Below are 14,934 nucleotides of genomic sequence, written 5' to 3' on the forward strand. Positions count from 1 at the left end.
GAAATAGATGCCACTATGCATGAGAGTTATAGGAAGTCCTGCATACTTGTCTGCCATGCAGTGTGCCTGGGATGATCACTGCTAAGGCTTGCAGCACCATCCAGGACATCTAATGGTTTCTTAGCATAAATAAAATAAATAAATAAAATTAAATAAATAAAATTGTCTTCACTAGAGAAAAATATTTTACTAATTTTTAAAGCACCAACCTTGACTCTGGTGTCATTATTTGCCACTTATGAAATAAGTAATAAACTCTCCCTACTGAGATGGCCTGCCATACAAACTGATGAGCTCCTCCCCAAAGCCTGGAGAGTGTAAATTGATATGAAGATGCAACTTAGCATCTTAGCAGGTCGAACAGACGTGAGGTCAGTTCTATGTCCAAAGTCAGTAAGCTTTCATTTGCTGGCTAGCTGTGGTCCTACAACCTGCTCAGAGATCACCCACTGTCACTCCCAGTTTTATTAATGCAGGAATAAAGAAGCGAAATACGCATTATGTCCCTGTTGTGTTCAGTTATAATGAGAGATTGTCTCCAGCTGACCAAGGTGTCCTCATTAATGACTGTTCTATATTTAGCCTGCACAGAGAGCATGTGCCCCCAGTTCAATCAGAGACCCGGTAGTCATGGTAACGACACTGAGCATCTGGATGTATACCATTTGCCAAACTGTAATGAAGTGCAAGACAGAAAGAACACACAGCAGTATTAAGTGAATGAATGCATTGTTCATTTCTACTGCAGACTTCGAATAACTGCTCCCTAGCCATAAATGATGGGTTTCCTTTATTTATTTATTTGTTTATGTGTTTATTTTCTGGAAAAGAGCCCCATTAATAGAGTTGACAATTACTAATCTGTTTTTTCTCTTCTATTTCTTAATTTCGTTTTGTAGATGTATCGGCATTCGTACGCGGCACATTACGTCCTCAGCAAAATTCCTCATGGGTAAGCAATTATTTGGTGTTTTCATATTACAATTCATCCCTTAAGAATTCTGCAAAATAATGTCTATCATGCCCAATGGTTTCCCTATGACAGCCCTTTGCAGAGGTTTGGCATTCAGCTGCAGCAGCCGCTCTGCTATGTGTTGTACAAAAGATGACATAGTCTGGAAGCAGAAGTACTCGTCTTCCCTGGAACATCAGAGTGCATGAATTTCATATTCTGGTTTTCAAGGTTTTGGCCAGAACATAGATGTGTTGGCATCTGACTGGGACCCACGACTGGGCCACTCACCAGAGCACTGTTGGAGGATCTGTCCAAGAATGTCACTTCCTTAAATTTAGCCACAACTGAGGCATCACCCTTCAGTTTACATGTCTCAGCAGATTCCCTGTACACAAATGTTCTCTCTAGCATCCCAGCAGAGAGCAGATAGAGTCACTGTGTGTTCACACGATCCCACTGCACTCAAAGTTACACTGAAGTCGTAAGCCTTTGGGTTTTTGAGTATATCTTTTCAGAGAGTGCAAGCGTGCAGACAAACAATAATCCCCCATAGGCTTTACAAAGCATTTCTAAGTTTCTACTGAGTGTTCACGGCATCCCATCATCCAGATAAGGAATGAAGATGTCGAACAGGACTGGACCCAGTAGTGATCCCTGGGGTACTCCACGCATTTCTGGCCTCTAACTAGACTTTGTGCCACTGATCACTACTCTGGGCTGGGCAGTTAGCCAATTTTTGATTCACCAGCTCATCCAGCCCACACTTCAACAGCTTCTCACTGTGGGTTTTATGGGGTACAGCATCAAAGGCCTTACTGAAGTCAAGGAAAATAATAACCACAGCTTCCTTCTCATCCATCAGACTGATCATTTTGTTATACAAGCTGATCAAGTTGGTTGAGTATGACTAACATAGGTATCAACAAGCTTGAGGAGATCCTTCTTTATCATTGATCAGAGGCAGTTTTTAAAATCCCTTTTAATCAGCTCTATCTCCTTGACATTGTAGATAACCCCCAGCTCCATTCTCATCTCCCTGCAGCTCACCTCTTATTTTGCTAGAGTTTATCCCATAGTTCCTATCTGATTATCCCTTAAAATATACCTGTTTTGTTTGTGTATTTTTTTCTTGTCCTGATTATTTAAGGACTAACCCAAGTGGTTAGGAATGGGATTCCATCATATCAACATGACACGTATAGGGATATAATGAGTCCTGGCATTTCAGAGTGATATTTCTGTAGCATCCATGGAAATGAATGAACTAAATTCCTCAAATCATTGTCAGTGAATACAGGGCTAAAAGCTATGAATCTGGTGCCAGGCTGTGTGTTTTAAGTATTGCTTTGGTGATAGCTATGCGGGAATGATAAAAAGTAGCAATATAATTGTGCTGAAATATAATTTCGGTATTCACTTTGCTTGTTCACTGGGTTTTCATTTCTATATGTGATGACTACACTGGTAGCAGATGCTTTGGATCCTCTAATAACTGACAAAGCCTGTGAAGTTTTAAAAAGTGCACCTGTTCTATACACAGGACGATCACAGAATCACCACGCAATTCAGGTTGGAAAGGATCTTATGAAGTCCAACATCCAGTTCAAAGCAGGTCGCTCAGAACTTCAACTGGTTAAGTTTTGGAAACCTGCAGGGACGTGGATTATACAGCCTTGCAGTGTTGGATCAGGCAGGGAGAGTGGTGGAAGGATGTCAGTGTTTTATGTTGTGAAAGGTGTGGTTTAGAAAGCAGTTTGGGCTGTGGATATGTATACAGCCATTGCAAACACCACATAGTAAAAATTGCATTAATCTTTTATGTGATTGTAGCGCAGGATAGAATTGAAATGCATGGCTTACTAGCATTTGCATGAAACATGGACATTTATCATTCATCTGGACAAATCTTAGATATATTTTAGGATTCTGCAAGAAGAGAGAGGGCAGGTGTAATGAGTGGAGATGATGTAGCAGGTGATCAACTGCATCAGCTGACTGGGAAGTAGAGCCTCTGTTGGGTGAAGGCATGAGAATGTCTTCAGTGTGTATTTCATATTTAATACAGGGACATTGTCTGATGGATAGGTGGGAGTGAAGAGCATTAGGTCAGGACCCAATGCACTGGCAAAGCACAAAGTGCAGTTCAGTTTGATGCCTCAGGTTCTCCAGTGACAACAAAATTCATAATCCAGGCAAGCATCCATGACCTCCTCTGGCCGATAACAGAAGGTGTATCTCTGCTGAGACTAACTGTTAAGGAGGTGAATTAATATAATCTTAAACATCACTTTTAAAATAACCTGAAATTAATCTGTAAGCCTAAGTTGCTTTTTAAAGGGAAATTGCTAATTCTTCCTTCCATGTTCTGCAGACTCTCCAGATTCAGGCTGTGTCTGAGTGTTCTGTAAGTGTGATGGCCAATCTGAGTACATCCTTATCTATCTCACATGTGGTTATACAGGGTGTGGGACTAACATTTTCCTCTAAGAGTTGCTGTGGAAGTGAACTCCCCATATAAGGAGGAGTAGCACAATTTAGCTCCCTACAGACAACTAGTATATGCCAGTGACATATACAGTGAGGATCTTACCTGAAAATGAAAAGAAGGCTGAGGCAGAAGAGGGGGCAAATAAACCTGCAAGGATTCCGTGTGGATTTGGTGAAGTACTGGCACAGGTTGCCAGGGAAGTGCTGGAGTCATCATGCTTAGAGGTGTTCAGGAAACATGGAGATGTGGCACTGAGGGACATTGGTTAGTGGGCATGGTGGGGATGGGTTGATGATTGAACTTGATGATCTTGGAGGTCTTTTCCAACTTTATGATTCTGTGATTCTATTATATGGGTTTTGTTGTTGTTGTTGTTATTGTTGTTGTTAGTGTTATTTTTTGTAATCCCAGCCTTCTCGCAAACCCATAGATTCAGGTTAGAAACCCATACAGCTTGTGCTTCTGGATTTGTTTGTTTGTTTGTTTATTGTGGCCTGAGGTTTTCATATTTCACAGGGAGAAGAAGCCAAGATTTACATTCCCATTTTACCAGGCAGAGGACTCGGGGCACGGAGAGGAGTTAGGTTCATTTCTGCTTCCCTGAATGGCACCGGTTTTCCTCTTTCTGCTCACTCAAAAATGTGATGCTGGCCCCGGGTGCCATCTAGTGGAACAAGGCTCTTGTCTCTTTTCATCCTCCCTTGCACAGGCGATATGTACCATCCCCTCTGCTTCTGTCTAGCTTAGATACCCGCTGATAACCATTTACAGCTGTCTGCTTGATAAATGCTTTTGCAAAGCTCCTCTCGTAACCCCAAAATTGTACTTGCTGCATTGTAATTGCCGTTGAGTTGTAATGTATAGTTACTGCCATTGCATCCCCACGCTTAAATATGCAATAGGTAGCTCTCATGTGAGGTGCAGGGAAAGAGTGGAGAAAAATAATAGAAACTATTTCATAATGTTATTTCAACTAACTTAGGAAAATAAAAAGTTACGTAATATGATGTAGGCACAAGCCAGCAATGTGCTTGTGAAATCCAACAACCAAAAATTATTTTATGCTCTTGTGGGTTTTAAATACAGTGGTCCTAAAAGTCCAATTGTAGTAGATGGTAGTAGGCATTCACAACCTGTGCTGGACTAGGGAAAAGGCTTGGTTTGTTCAGTTTTCTTGTTTGGCTCATTAGACCGTTCCCCTAACCCTGCTGCAGGATTTCCCTTACTAGTATTAAGGTCACTTCCTACTACAGCTTGATCTGGCACTACAGGTTCTAGGCAAGAGCTAACTTTGTATCCCTCCGGGTACCTCTGTATTTAACTTCTAGCTGCAGCCAAAATTAATACAATATAAAAAAAAAAGAGAGAGAGAGAGAGAAAAAAACTGAAAAAAAAACCACCTATGTTGTATTTGCATTTCTCAGCACAAAGACCAGCATAAAACTTGTTCATTTCCTCAGACCTCCTAGCCCTCAGCTCCTTCTGCACTAAGCATTGCCCACTGAGCACAGCTGAGTGGCAGGGATTAGAACTGACCCCTCAAATGAAGTCTCAGTACAATGTTAGCACATCCAGACAGAGCACACCAATGGGAGCTTGCATATCTGCCTATAGGGATCAAAGAGATGTTAGCAGTTATTTCCACTCCTCAGTGATTTTATACGGGGAGGAGGAAATTGTAAATAGCTACTTCTGCAAAGGATTAATAGAATCGTAAACTCCATTAAGGTTGGAAAAGACCACTAAGATCATCTAGTCCAACTATTAACCCATCTCCACAATGATTTGCGCTCCTTCCCAAATTTGTATAGCATTATCAAAAGGATGTGATAAATACATCATAGGAGCAATTGTAGAGTTTGGTTCAGCTCTTCCTACGTACACTTTAAAGCACAGTAAATTACTGCACTGCTCCCCACGCTGAATTTCCATTAACTTCAAGAGAAGTCCCATGAGTGCAGTACGAAATGTGCATTGGAGATCACCCAAGCTGTAACAGGAGGAAGAACTCAGCCCATTTTCAAAGCAATGGCTGCAGATTTCTGCAGAGCTCTCGCTAATGTTCCTTTCCAATCCTTTTATACAAGCTATAGCCAGGGAAGAAATTAAGGCCCATTAAAGAAAGTTTAATAAGAATTTGTATATGCAATACTGTTAAGCACTTTGAAAGGCAGCCAAATTTTCCTCACACACGCTCTTATTTTCCTATTTATGGGAAAAGGTGGAAAACCCTTCAGAGAACTGGCCACGCTGGAGATAACTTCCAGTCTGACCAAGTCTCTTCTGTTTTGTTCTATAATGCCCCTTCTTTTTAGCATTCAAATATCACTGCACAACAAGAGTCTTCCTGTGCTTCTGTGTCTCCATCTGCAAAGCAAGGAGAGAAATATTGCTTACCCCACAGTGGTGATATGCAGTAATTACTGTAGAAGTGCTGCACGATTTCACTCTTTAACTTTTATAAACTTGTTCTAGAGCCCACATTTTATTTTAAGATAAAAAAGCACGGTAATTAATAGAGTCTGTTTTCAGCTAATTAAATTTTACTATATGAGGTGCATTCTTCCGCTAACAATGACATAGGGGGGTTGAAACTAGCTCTTATAAGAGATATGTGAAAACAAATAATAACACAAAATTTTTTAAAACAAGTCGAAAACAAATGCCTAATGCAGTTTGTGAATAACCTGCTAATGTTGCATCTCCTCCCTGTTTCCCAATTACAGTCCATTGTTTGTATCATTTTTTGAAGAGCTTTCTATAGCAAATCCAGGAACTTCTGCTTCATTGTGTGGTGATTCTTGTGCCAGGCTATGAATAACAACATACTCATGATCAGATATGCTTATCCCATTGTATTTGACAACAGAAGACTGGAAAATTATATTGGTGTTTTGATTGTGGAGCCTGACCTTAAATCCTCTGGAGCAGATAGGAATCTTTGAATTTACTGGAATTTGGCTCAAATCCTGATGGATCAATTGGGTTCCTTGCTTTTTTAATCATATGAATTAAACACTAAAGGACAGTGCTTGAACAGTAGTTAAAATACATGTGCTTCTTGCTTGGAAATTCGTTTTGTACCTTTTTAATAAGAAAGCTCCAGCATTTCATTAAGCAAAGGCTTTATTTGAACATCACTCACTTCCAAGTGGTGGCAGGTCGAGAGCAGCTCAGCCTTGAAGACTGTTGTAGCCTGTGCCAGTGGGAGGAAAATCACTTCAGCAGCTCAAAACCATATCATTTCCACTGGGAATTTGCCATTTGTTCGCCCATGTTGGTCACTGCATTTTTAATTTGAAATGTTCCTCCTCTGTGTAGGCAAAGCAATTCTTTACCACATGCTTCTCTTTTCTAGAGTTAGTTGTGATGTGGGTGGACACCTTAGAAACCATACATAGCGACGATAAAAAGGAGCAGTCCCCTGATGGGAGGACTTGATATTAAGAATTAAAGTAATGGCTGGAGAAACTGAAGGAAAAAGAAATAAAATCTTGAGTAATTAATAGTTAGGTGTGCATGTTAGCAGTTTGGCAAAGAAAAGTCCAACTTCCTGATGTTACAGAAAAGGTCAGCAGTTTATTGTTCATTGGAAAACCGAAAAAGAGGAATAAAGAAGAAGGATTTGAAACAAAGTCTGCCATAATATTTATCTGAGGCAGCATTCCCTGAAAATGGAAGTAGGATTCCTATTAAATTCTGTTCTTAAATAAATTGTGCAGGGTCACTCAATACAGAAACTAGGCTTCACTAGTGAGAAACTCAGCTGGATTTGGAAATGTTTGGAATGTAATAATATCATAATTTTAAGAACGTTATCACCAACATCTAAGGGCCATTTCCATTCTTTCTGTACTCAGGTAAGCCTAGAGATTTTGATGAGTGGTTTGCTGTCCTCCAGCATGGATTAGATTAGATTGGATTAGATCTTCACTGGAAATACAAGCCAATGCCTTAAGTTTATTTAATTCCCAGAGGACGTTTGTGGCTCCTTTTATGGCATGTGATTGATTTTTAAAGTGATATTAGTACTGTATGATATTTCACAGGTCTAGTACCAAAAATGACATACACAGGTGCTTTACAAACAATGGCAGACTATAATTGGACAGATCTCTCAGCTCCTATTATCTGCTGTATCTGACTAGATTGCTAAATCAGAGCCAAATATGTTTTAGATCCCCTTGCTTTTCATCTTGTGTGCTCTAACTCCATGGAATTCCTTCATCTTGGACAAAATGCTGGGTGAGCTAAGCTGTTTTTAAGACTTGTTAAATGATAAGATGTGGATCTGTGTTTGAAGTTAGTTGATTCAAATGCTTCTATTGCTTCTTCCAACTTCCATTCACTGAAAAGTGCTGTAAAAAAAAAAAAAGAATATCCGTGCCTACATGCATTAAATCTTTAATAGTGGATAAACCTACATGCATGGAAGAGCTTTTTCCATCTGTTAAAGCACTTCTGTTAGAATTCCAGTATGATTCCTTTAGTTGCATCTTCTGATAGTTTAATTTCTTGATTATCTGTTCTGGTAAGTCTTTGATTCCCATTTGTGTTACGTTTTCCTCTTGCTGAGAGTCTCTGTAAGACTGTGTATCTCCTGGGAAGCAATTTTCTTAACGACACCTGTCTCCTTTTCTCCTTGGTGAATACTGAAGTAAACAAGTCATTTAATTGTTTAAGAATGTCTCTTTGCTCCATGAGAAATGGCATTCTTGCTTCTTGGAAGTCTTCCTCTCTTTCTCCAACCTATGGTTGGAGAATCTGTGGTTCTTTGTTCATTTATGAACACGTGTTCTACTCCCTTTAATTTCTTTTTGCAAATATCCTCGAGTCTACTTCTTTTTTTAATTCACCAACAGTTCTTAAATGTGAAGTTTCCAGTTCTTTATAACCTTTCCAAATTTCTTCTTTATATGGTGTTTTTTCTTTTCCTCTTTGCAGAGAAGAAGAAATCTATTTAAGCTGCTGTCTGGTTTTATGCTATTAAAAGTCGATGCGAAGACACCAACTTCTAGTGCTGAGACAGATAATTAGGAGAGATAGCTTTTTTTTTTTTTATAGCTAAGAAGTTTTACAGTGAGATGAGCTGATGTGCTTAGGGCTGTTGTCTTTCAAAATATTCAGTGATAGTTTGATGAAAATAACTGGAGGAGTATTCCTGCCTTCCCTGTTTTTTCTTCAACTTATTTTCATATGACAATGCAGTCTTAAAATGCTTTCTTTATTCTCCAAAGTTATGTCACAGTTAACCAAGAGGGTTCAGAGTTTTTCTCAGGAACTCACTCCAGCTCATATATTTAGCTCACATATATTTAGACATATGGGAGTGCCGTTTGGTGGAAATAGTTGCAGTTTTGCTCATATCGGCAGCATATGCAAAGAAATTCCATGCAAATACTGTTGTTCTGTGTTGGAAATTAAGCTGAAACATTATTCAAGCAGGCCCAAGGAAGAACATCCATACCACAGCCCAGATTTTCAGTGATTTTTTTAACTTCCAGTCTTCTTCGGTCTGGTTCTCTAGAATATTTTTCTTGAAGAATTCTTGAAATCAGAGGAGCTTCTGACTGAGTTATTGGGACATTTTATTTTGTCTTAAGCTGCTTTTGAAGCCATTGTTATAGAACCATTTGTCATGTTTGTGCTCAGAGCAAGACTTAGTGCTGGTGAGGGAAAATGGTCTTTAGAACAGGAAAAAGAGAGGAACACAGAGACTGAAAAAAATCCAGCTAAAAGAATGCAATCTCTTTAAAACTAGTTCTTCATTAATCACAGTATTGCTTAAGGTCAAAAACAGGCAAGCTGATATGACCGTTTGGCTTGTTTTATTCTACATAGATGTTTTGATCTGAATTACAAGGAAAAAAATGACTTGGTAGATGGCATGCTAATTACATTCAGGAATGTTTCTTATTCAGACTTTTTGAGAAATGAGTACTCATTTAAAGAAATGAGTAAATTTCTTTGTTTGCTAGTTCAATAATCTTTTGTGAACATTGTGCTGAAATCATCCCTGTGCCTGGAACAGCTTAACAGCCTCTGTTCCAGACAATGTCATCTGAATGTGGAAGAGTTTATACAGCACCCACTCCATCCTCTGTCTGGCCTAAAACAACATTACTTTTCCCTTCTTTCCCAGGCTTTAAAATCAATCATCTTAAGAGATGAAATAAATAAGAGCAACCTTTTAACAAGCCCTTGCCTTGCCATTACTTTATCTGGAAAAAATAGAGTGCTTTTCCACAAGGAAACATAGAAAGTGGTGTAATGATGCAGTGAACCTATTTCTTCATGTAAACCTGTAATGGTAGATATACAGGCTGCCTTCAGAACAACCCATTTCCAAGGCACAAATGAGCTCACAGGTGAAGGCTTGGGTCCAAACAAGACCTAATGATGAGAGTCTGTGAGAAGCATTGGCTCTTTGGAGAGGCTGAGTTGCCCTGTAATTTTGATTGATTCAAGAAAATATATATAGAAGATTTTAAGCAGAATGTTTTGGAGGAAGGCTATAGCTATGAAAAGCTATTGCTTTTCAGCAGTAATATAGCTGCCAGAAGGAGATGGCTGGTTAGGCCATCATGAAACTCCATGTATGCAGTGCCTGGACAACGGGCGAGTGCCCCTGACTTTTTGGTGTGCATTCGGTCTGAGACCCTTCAGGCTTCTTTAAGAAGGAGAATAACAAGGAGAAGGTCCAGAATAGGATGAGATAAGCTGAGGTGTGTTTGATAGCTGCTCTCCAAATGTGTGTTTCAGTTTGTGGATCATTAAGAGCTTCCCTGGGGGGAGTGGTAACGGGTTATGACCATCTCACTGTAGAGGCTGTGTAGGCAAATACTGCTGTAGCTGATGGGGTGGATTTGTAATGGAGTTGTTTGGGGCTGCCATGGAGGGATTTCATGTTTATGCACCCATGTAGCCCATGTAAGCATGTAGGAATCTACTCTTTCATGGTAGAGTTTACCAGTAGGTGAGCTTAATTTTATGCCATTTTCAGGCTTACGGACAGTCTGGTCTCACCTGGTCACTGCTAATACAGAGTACATGCTGTTCCAGTTTCTCTGAAGCCTTCTAGATCATGGCTGGCAAAGAGGGATGTCTTCTCAGGCCTTTTGATGTGATGCTCAAGTTTTCTGCAAGGAGTGAATAGTGGTTCTCTTGGGAAGAGGATTCTCTTCTTTCTAAGAGAAGAGAACTAGAAGAACGTGTCCAATTCTCAGGAGCATTTCTGGAGGAAACTAGAATCTTAAACTGCTTTTATTATCCCATGGTGGAAAAGAATAGTTCAGAGTATGAGAATAGCTTCCTAGCTAATACCTCCTTGCAGTGGTCTACATCATGACTTCTGCATGCCTGCTCTTACACATTCAATGTGTAAGAGCATTCGATATAGAGGAAGTTTATTGTAGCTCAATTTGTAAATCAGGCACCTTCATACAATATGCAATTTCATCAGTCAGCCTTTCTATCTGCACATTTATCAAATGGCAAATAAGCAAGATTAGGCTACAAGAGGAATTTCCCAGATATTCTGAGCAGGTAAGAACTAATTCAGCAGATGCAATGATATTTTTCCTCAGAGAAAGAGAAAATGTCTGCTTGTCATGTCTGCAGCAGAGCTTTTTCCGGGTAGACCAAGTGGAGGGCTTTTACCTTCTGCCTTGTCTTTCACCTTATCAGCCAACAAGGCCAGTTTATGTAGCTTTTCTCATTGCATTAGACTCTTCCTCTTCTAGAGCATGATGCAGTGAGCATCATGATGGGACTTGCCTGGGCTCTGGTCTGAATTACAGAATGTAATTGGTATGTCTGTCGCTGAGCTCCACCTGGGTTATTTGAAGCATTACAGGTTTCAATTCTTACAATTTGTCTAATCTGTTTATTTGGCGATGCTATTTCCCTCTCTATTTATACTGTTTATAGTATCTTGCTCCTCTTCTTATTATAGGTGAAAACAAGCAAACAAACAAACCACCAACAAATAGATAATTTATTTGTCAAATAGTAAATGACTGTTTTTTCTCCCATGAGAGATTTTTATTTGATTCACTAGTTTTCTCTCTCCTGCATTCAGATGTTACTGTCTGTTAGGATAATCGAAGTAGATAACCAAAGAAATTGAGTCTTAACAGGAACAGCTGACTTGAAGTTTAAGTAGCTGATGCATACAAACCTGAAAAGATACAGAAGTTGTAGGGCTGTTCCTCTTGTGGGAATGGGACTTTTCTGGCTGTTATTAGTAGGAGTTGAATATGACAGTCACTTATTTTACAGAAGTGACTTTACGCTGCCCACAAAGACTTACTTAAAGTTGAAAATCATCACAAGAAAAGGCGTAATTATATCCCACCAGCATCAGTGCTGAGTGACACTTTGCCAGTAGAGCCAGAAGCCATCTGGGTGATGCACATTGACTTGAAGGGTCAGTGTCTCAACAAACCACTCATCTCTCCACATCTACATCAGACCTGTCATCGTGAGCACTTCATTGTTCAATCAGCTTGAAGGGCCTCTTCACACAGACGATATGGGTTATGGTTTATAACCACTCTCTATCAGCAGTGCAGAAGTTGCTATTCCAACCAGATCTGTTATGGAAATGGACTCTGTATACATTGGTATCCCGTCTCATTTAGGGTCTACTCTGATTGTAGTTGGCTTTAAACAAGAGCACGGGAGAAACACTTTTCCCATTTGAAAGACTGAAAAATGCATTCCTAAGTTCTCCTGTTGCTGCTGCTATTGGACATGCATCCATGGTGCAGTGGGAGGGTACAGCCATGGGAGATCTGATTTGAATAGGCAGAGCTGGAACATAGCCATGGCATTGCACTGCTCATAGTCCAGGCAACAAAAACAATTTTGTTAATGTCTAATTATTGCTTTCAGCTTTGTTCTGTTTTGAAAATTTAATCCAGAAAAAATTGCCTTTATTTAAGTAACAAATGCTGCAGAGCAGCCTTTTGCTTGGAGGCTAGGCAAGCTTTGGCTCTTTTCTAATTTTTGGGCAGTTGGCCTCAGATTGCCATGTTAATTCCTATCTGTAGGCAGATAATTCTCTTTTTAAAGCCATTTGCTTTAGAATTCTGCTAATGAGACATACTGTATACTGACTTTTTTAGTGCATTTGTTTGTTGAACATTACAATACACAGTTTTAGTAATGTGACTTCAGAATATAAAATGTAATTATTTTTACTGAGTATAAATACCATCAATACACTGGAAATTTTGCTTTCTGTGATACGATGAAATGACGTTATGCTACTCTGACATTTACGGGGAAAAAAAAAACATTCCTTTTTCTATATTGCATTTGCTGCGTCTCGTTGTTCAGCTACAAAATAAAAGTAACAGATGAAAGAACAAGAAAATTATTTTATTTTCTAAAAAATAGAGTTTTTTTGTATTAGCTGGAGATTTTGCCTTCAAAGCCAGACTTCATATCAGTTGTTATACAGCTGCAAAACATGCTTGCCATCATGTACAAAGGAAAATTATTAGGCAGGAAAGCTGTGAGATGATGAAGAAGAAATTATATTTTTCTTGTGGCATTATGTTTCAAATACATGATTATTGTTTATCCTTATTAGATATCATCAGTTATACAATTACTGTGTTTACCATCCCTTGACTAATTCTTAAGGCTTAGGGAAATCATTGGTAAAACTAATGTTTTTAACATCATATTAATAGAAAACATAGCTTGTCAGGTAAAAGTTTGATCTTACCAGTGCTTGGTACTGGTATAGTTCTTATCATATGATAAGATATATGCTGAATTTGGGCACAAAATGTTAGATGACTGGCTGAAAGATGCCTCATGGAACATGGTGGATTTCCAAAGGAGAGCATGCACCAGCTTACACAAGGACAGTTCTGAAGTTGAAATTTTGTTTTTCTCTTTTGCAGGGATCCCCAGAATTTGTATCCCCCTGAGGTCAGCAATGCAAAGCTTCAGTATGCTGGTTGGGGTCCAAAAGGGCAACAGCTGGTAAGAAAAAGAACAAGTGTGCAAATGAATTTAGAGACTATACTGCTATTGATCTGAAGTAAAGAGAATAATCAGCTCATGACTAGATTCCTGAAACGCATGTGGTAGTTGCTGGTATCTTTGTGGAGTTGTTTTATCATGTAAATTATTTATAAAATTGCCAAGTATAAATGTGCAGTAAAGTAATTGTGTCTAAAAATGCAAATAAAGAAGACTTTATGAAAATCCTTTGAGAGGAAGCACTTGCTTCTTCTATTGTTGGGCACAGGACAGGTTTATAATAGAACGTATGAACTAGTGAGTATATCATTGCTTCACAAGGATGTCTCCAGATGTGCAAACTTGGCACTGGGAATATTTCAAATTTAGAACAGGTGTGCTCTTAGTTTGCCCTGTAGTTGTCTGCAGAACAGACTGAAGTAGAAGGGTGTTTGTAACAGAAATGCTAAGTCATGGCTTGAACCAGTGATTGAGCACCTGGTTGAAGGCTGGGGCTGGACCAACACAGGGAGCTCAGGTGCATGCAATGCACTTGAGTGACCAGAAGGGCTGGATCCTGGCTCCATCCCTTCCCAGACCTCATTTAAGGGTTTGCAGTGGAGGTGAGGGTATCTTGCTGGAAGTCTCTGTGTACCTGAAGCTTTCCTAAGGGTAAGCTGCATCTTACCTTTATTTCTGTGCCCATGGATGTTGTATTTGAGCAACTCCTCATTTGCAGCAGCTACTTTGCTATCATAGCTGTGCTTGAAGAAAGTTTTCATAGTATGCCTTTAAAAAAAATAAAAATAAAAATTGTCAAATATCTTTTGTATTTCATGAAGCCTGACATAGTAGTCCTGAAATCTCCACTGTTTTTTTTCTCTTGGCTACTGTTATCTTTGGATTTACCAATTTTTCACAGCTGGCTACATTCCTATGCTTCATTTCCCAGTGTAAATCTAATAAGAAGTATTTGCTTATGCTGAGCAATCTCTATTTTTCTGGTATGGAATTTTACTACCTTCTTCCCCCCAAAAAGTAAAACTAAATAGGAGCTTTAGAGCAGCTGAGAAAATCTAGTATATTTCACTTTTCCCTAGTGCTTTTTTCAGGGATTTCTTTATTTGTGTCCTTAACTATGTTATTTTCAAAGTTGTGACTTAAGAAATGATGGTTGTCACTGCAAGTCTGTAAATCATGTCAGAAAAAAAAGAACAGGTGCAGGAACAAGAAGGTGTCTCTCCCTTTCTCCATCAAGAAAATGAGGTAGAAGAGAGACCTCATCTTTAGGCTTCTGGTTACTGATAATGTGTGATCAGCTGATAACACATGATGTTATCCAGAGAGTTGTGTTTTTGTTTTTTTTCTTACTGTTTTCATGCTTTAAGTCCAACAAACTGAGCTTCACAACATAAGCATAAGCATAATATAATAAAAGCTATCTCTGCTAATAGAAAGATAATCCTAAGCTGTTTTACTGGTTTTTCTTAAGTTCATAAGGACAACTTCCTTT

General features: G+C 39.1%; 2 protein-coding genes across 5 annotated transcripts in view; both read left to right on the forward strand.

Annotated features, from left to right (window-relative positions):
* LOC100543777 (sodium channel protein type 5 subunit alpha-like) overlaps nt 1-14,934 on the forward strand; it is a 589,192-nt gene that overhangs the window by 195,167 nt on the left and 379,091 nt on the right. The gene's annotated exons all lie outside the window — the stretch shown is intronic.
* The window catches only part of DPP6 (dipeptidyl peptidase like 6), a 158,605-nt gene that overhangs the window by 49,482 nt on the left and 94,189 nt on the right, over nt 1-14,934 (forward strand). The window contains exons 6-7 of the mRNA XM_031554011.1: nt 900-952; nt 13,361-13,442. Of these exons, the coding sequence (XP_031409871.1) occupies nt 900-952; nt 13,361-13,442 (135 nt within the window). The remainder of the gene's footprint in view (nt 1-899; nt 953-13,360; nt 13,443-14,934) is intronic.

Source organism: Meleagris gallopavo, chromosome 6 (genome assembly GCF_000146605.3).
Source record: "Meleagris gallopavo isolate NT-WF06-2002-E0010 breed Aviagen turkey brand Nicholas breeding stock chromosome 6, Turkey_5.1, whole genome shotgun sequence".
NCBI lineage: Eukaryota > Metazoa > Chordata > Aves > Galliformes > Phasianidae > Meleagris > Meleagris gallopavo.